The sequence below is a fragment of the Lampetra fluviatilis genome, unplaced genomic scaffold (assembly GCF_964198595.1).
Source record: "Lampetra fluviatilis unplaced genomic scaffold, kcLamFluv1.1 SCAFFOLD_545, whole genome shotgun sequence".
NCBI lineage: Eukaryota > Metazoa > Chordata > Hyperoartia > Petromyzontiformes > Petromyzontidae > Lampetra > Lampetra fluviatilis.
The window spans coordinates 1-2,500 of record NW_027621194.1 but is presented as its reverse complement, the minus strand read 5'-3'; the positions used below and the strand labels follow the sequence as shown (position 1 = coordinate 2,500).

At 64.7% G+C, this 2,500-nt stretch overlaps 1 protein-coding gene across 1 annotated transcript in view; it reads left to right on the top strand.

The window, feature by feature from the left end:
* Nucleotides 1–2,393, top strand: part of LOC144954921 (cell division control protein 45 homolog) — a 35,141-nt gene extending 32,748 nt beyond the window's left edge. The window contains 2 exon segments of the mRNA XM_078885297.1: nt 2,182–2,335; nt 2,337–2,393. Of these exon segments, the coding sequence (XP_078741423.1) occupies nt 2,182–2,335; nt 2,337–2,393 (211 nt within the window).
* The last annotated feature ends 107 nt before the right edge of the window (nt 2,394–2,500 follow it).

Sequence of the window (2,500 nt, the reverse complement as noted above, 5' to 3'; positions counted from 1 at the left end):
TGTGCCGTGTGCGTGTCAGCATGAGTGACACGCGTGTGCCGTGTGCGTGTCAGCACGAGTGACACGCGTGTGCCGTGTGCGTGTCAGCACGAGTGACACGCGTGTGCCGTGTGCGTGTCAGCACGAGTGACACGCGTGTGCCGTGTGCGTGTCAGCACGAGTGACACGCGTGTGCCGTGTGCGTGTCAGCACGAGTGACACGCATGTGCGTGTCAGCACGAGTGACACGCGTGTGCCGTGTGCGTGTCAGCACGAGTGACACGCGTGTGCCGTGTGCGTGTCAGCACGAGTGACACGCGTGTGCCGTGTGCGTGTCAGCACGAGTGACACGCGTGTGCCGTGTGCGTGTCAGCACGAGTGACACGCGTGTGCCGTGTGCGTGTCAGCACGAGTGACACGCGTGTGCCGTGTGCGTGTCAGCACGAGTGACACGCGTGTGCCGTGTGCGTGTCAGCACGAGTGACACGCGTGTGCCGTGTGCGTGTCAGCACGAGTGACACGCGTGTGCCGTGTGCGTGTCAGCACGAGTGACACGCGTGTGCCGTGTGCGTGTCAGCACGAGTGACACGCGTGTGCGTGTCAGCACGAGTGACACGCGTGTGCCGTGTGCGTGTCAGCACGAGTGACACGCGTGTGCCGTGTGCGTGTCAGCACGAGTGACACGCGTGTGCCGTGTGCGTGTCAGCACGAGTGACACGCGTGTGCCGTGTGCGTGTCAGCACGAGTGACACGCGTGTGCCGTGTGCGTGTCAGCACGAGTGACACGCGTGTGCCGTGTGCGTGTCAGCACGAGTGACACGCGTGTGCCGTGTGCGTGTCAGCACGAGTGACACGCGTGTGCCGTGTGCGTGTCAGCACGAGTGACACGCGTGTGCCGTGTGCGTGTCAGCACGAGTGACACGCGTGTGCCGTGTGCGTGTCAGCACGAGTGACACGCGTGTGCCGTGTGCGTGTCAGCACGAGTGACACGCGTGTGCCGTGTGCGTGTCAGCACGAGTGACACGCGTGTGCCGTGTGCGTGTCAGCACGAGTGACACGCGTGTGCCGTGTGCGTGTCAGCACGAGTGACACGCGTGTGCCGTGTGCGTGTCAGCACGAGTGACACGCGTGTGCCGTGTGCGTGTCAGCACGAGTGACACGCGTGTGCCGTGTGCGTGTCAGCACGAGTGACACGCGTGTGCCGTGTGCGTGTCAGCACGAGTGACACGCGTGTGCCGTGTGCGTGTCAGCACGAGTGACACGCGTGTGCCGTGTGCGTGTCAGCACGAGTGACACGCGTGTGCCGTGTGCGTGTCAGCACGAGTGACACGCGTGTGCCGTGTGCGTGTCAGCACGAGTGACACGCGTGTGCCGTGTGCGTGTCAGCACGAGTGACACGCGTGTGCCGTGTGCGTGTCAGCACGAGTGACACGCGTGTGCCGTGTGCGTGTCAGCATGAGTGACATGCGTGTGCCGTGTGCGTGTCAGCATGAGTGACATGCGTGTGCCGTGTGCGTGTCAGCATGAGTGACATGCGTGTGCCGTGTGCGTGTCAGCATGAGTGACACGCGTGTGCCGTGTGCGTGTCAGCATGAGTGACACGCGTGTGCCGTGTGCGTGTCAGCATGAGTGACATGCGTGTGCCGTGTGCGTGTCAGCATGAGTGACACGCGTGTGCCGTGTGCGTGTCAGCATGAGTGACATGCGTGTGCCGTGTGCGTGTCAGCACGAGTGACATGCGTGTGCCGTGTGCGTGTCAGCACGAGTGACACGCGTGTGCCGTGTGCGTGTCAGCACGAGTGACACGCGTGTGCCGTGTGCGTGTCAGCATGAGTGACACGCGTGTGCCGTGTGCGTGTCAGCATGAGTGACACGCGTGTGCCGTGTGCGTGTCAGCATGAGTGACATGCGTGTGCCGTGTGCGTGTCAGCATGAGTGACACGCGTGTGCCGTGTGCGTGTCAGCATGAGTGACACGCGTGTGCCGTGTGCGTGTCAGCACGAGTGACACGCGTGTGCCGTGTGCGTGTCAGCATGAGTGACATGCGTGTGCCGTGTGCGTGTCAGCATGAGTGACACGCGTGTGCCGTGTGCGTGTCAGCATGAGTGACATGCGTGTGCCGTGTGCGTGTCAGCATGAGTGACACGCGTGTGCCGTGTGCGTGTCAGCATGAGTGACACGCGTGTGCCGTGTGCGTGTCAGCATGAGTGACATGCGTGTGCAGACTTTCTGCGCCGAGTTTGGCTTCCGTTGCCGCTTCCTCGCTGCGGACGTGGCGCTCGCTCTGAGCGCCATTCTCACCGCCCCCGCAGCCCCCCCAGCCCCCACCCCCTCCACGACCCCTGACCCCCAGCACCCCCGGGGGGGGGGCCGGGGGGGGCGCCATCGCAGCCCTGCACGCTCTCTCCAGGTGACACACGCGCCCCCCTCACCCCCCCTCACCCCCCCCCCCACGTGTCTCACCCCCCCTCACCCCCCCTCACCCCCCCCCACGTGTCTCACCCCCCCTCACCCCCCCCCT